The sequence below is a fragment of the Malurus melanocephalus genome, unplaced genomic scaffold (genome assembly GCF_030028575.1).
Source record: "Malurus melanocephalus ecotype Western Australia unplaced genomic scaffold, MMel_1.1 scaffold_1186, whole genome shotgun sequence".
In the NCBI taxonomy this organism is placed as follows: domain Eukaryota; kingdom Metazoa; phylum Chordata; class Aves; order Passeriformes; family Maluridae; genus Malurus; species Malurus melanocephalus.
Window position 1 is genome coordinate 11,470 of NW_026624418.1, and position 1,385 is coordinate 12,854.

General features: G+C 48.7%; 1 protein-coding gene across 1 annotated transcript in view; it reads left to right on the forward strand.

Annotated features, from left to right (window-relative positions):
- LOC130586520 (NF-kappa-B inhibitor beta-like) overlaps nt 1-1,385 on the forward strand; it is a 4,328-nt gene that overhangs the window by 1,039 nt on the left and 1,904 nt on the right. The window contains exon 2 of the mRNA XM_057387334.1: nt 1,138-1,374. Within this exon, the coding sequence (XP_057243317.1) occupies nt 1,138-1,374 (237 nt within the window). The remainder of the gene's footprint in view (nt 1-1,137; nt 1,375-1,385) is intronic.

Consider the following 1,385-nt stretch of genomic DNA (forward strand, 5'->3'; position numbering starts at 1 on the left):
GGGGAAAATTTGGGGGTCCCGGGGGGATTTGGATTCTTGTGACCCCCTACGTTTTTACAGCGTCGGTTGGGGGTGGATGGGGAGCCGGGGAAATATGAAGTTTTGGGGTCACAGTGGGGTGGAGGTGCAGTGGGGGCTGTGGGGGAATTTTGGGTGGGGTTTGAACCCCACTTGTGACTCCTCCGCGCTCCTCAGAGCACCCTACACATCGCGCTCGGGCTGGGATCTTATGGGGATATTTTATGGTGATTTCGGAGGGATTTAACCCCGATCTCACCCAATCCAGAGCGTGCTGCACATCGCTGTGGTGCTGGGGCAGTTTATGGGAATTTTTGGGGTTATTTCAGGGGGGATTTTTGTGGTGTTTTTGGGGTTATTTTTGTTCAGATTTTGCGGGTTTTTTTGGGGCTATCTCAGGATGATTTCTATATAAATTTTTTGATGATATTTTTTATTGTTTCAACCTTCCAGATCGCTCTGCACATCGCCGTGGTGCTGGGGCACTTTATGGGGATTTTGGTGGGATTTTTGGCGTTAATTTTGGGTGGATTTTGCGGGTTTTTTTTTGTGGCTGTTTCAGGGTAATTCCAGGGCGATTTTTATATAAATTTTTAATAATTTTTTTTTATTTTTTCACTTCTCCAGACCGCTCTGCACATCGCCGTGGTGCTGGGGCAGTTTAGGGGGATTTTGGGTGGATTTTTGGGGTTATTTCAGGGTGATTTTTGGTGCGATTTTTGTGGCTGTTTCAGGGTAATTTCTATATAAATTTTTAATAATTTTTTTATTTTTTCACCTCTCCAGACCGCTCTGCACATCGCCGTGGTGCTGGGGCACTTTATGGGGGATTTTTGGGGTTATTTCAGGGGGGATTTTTGTGGTGTTTTTGGGGTTATTTTTGTTCAGATTTTGCGGGATTATTCAGGGTTAATTCGGGATGATTTCTATATAAATTTTTAATATTTTTTTTATTTTTTCACCTCTCCAGACCGCTCTGCACATCGCCGTGGTGCTGGGGCACTTTATGGGGAATTTTTGGGGTTATTTCTGGGGGGATTTTTGTGGCTGTTTCAGGGTAATTTCAGGATGATTTTGGGGTAAATTTTTGATGAATTTTTTATTTTTTCACTTCTCCAGACCGCTCTGCACATCGCCGTGGTGCTGGGGCTGCCCGGGGCCGTTTGGAAGTTGAGAGCAGCGGGTGCGGGCGTGACGGTTCGGGAACGGGGTGGTCACACCCCCCTGCACCTCGCCTGTCGCGAGGGCCACCCCGCCTGCGCCCATGCCCTTCTGGGAGAGCTCCCCGACCCCCGAAACGCCCGCCAGGATTCCCAGAAGGAGGAGGAGGAGGAGCGGCAGGCGCAGCTGGAGAGCGTCAACTACGA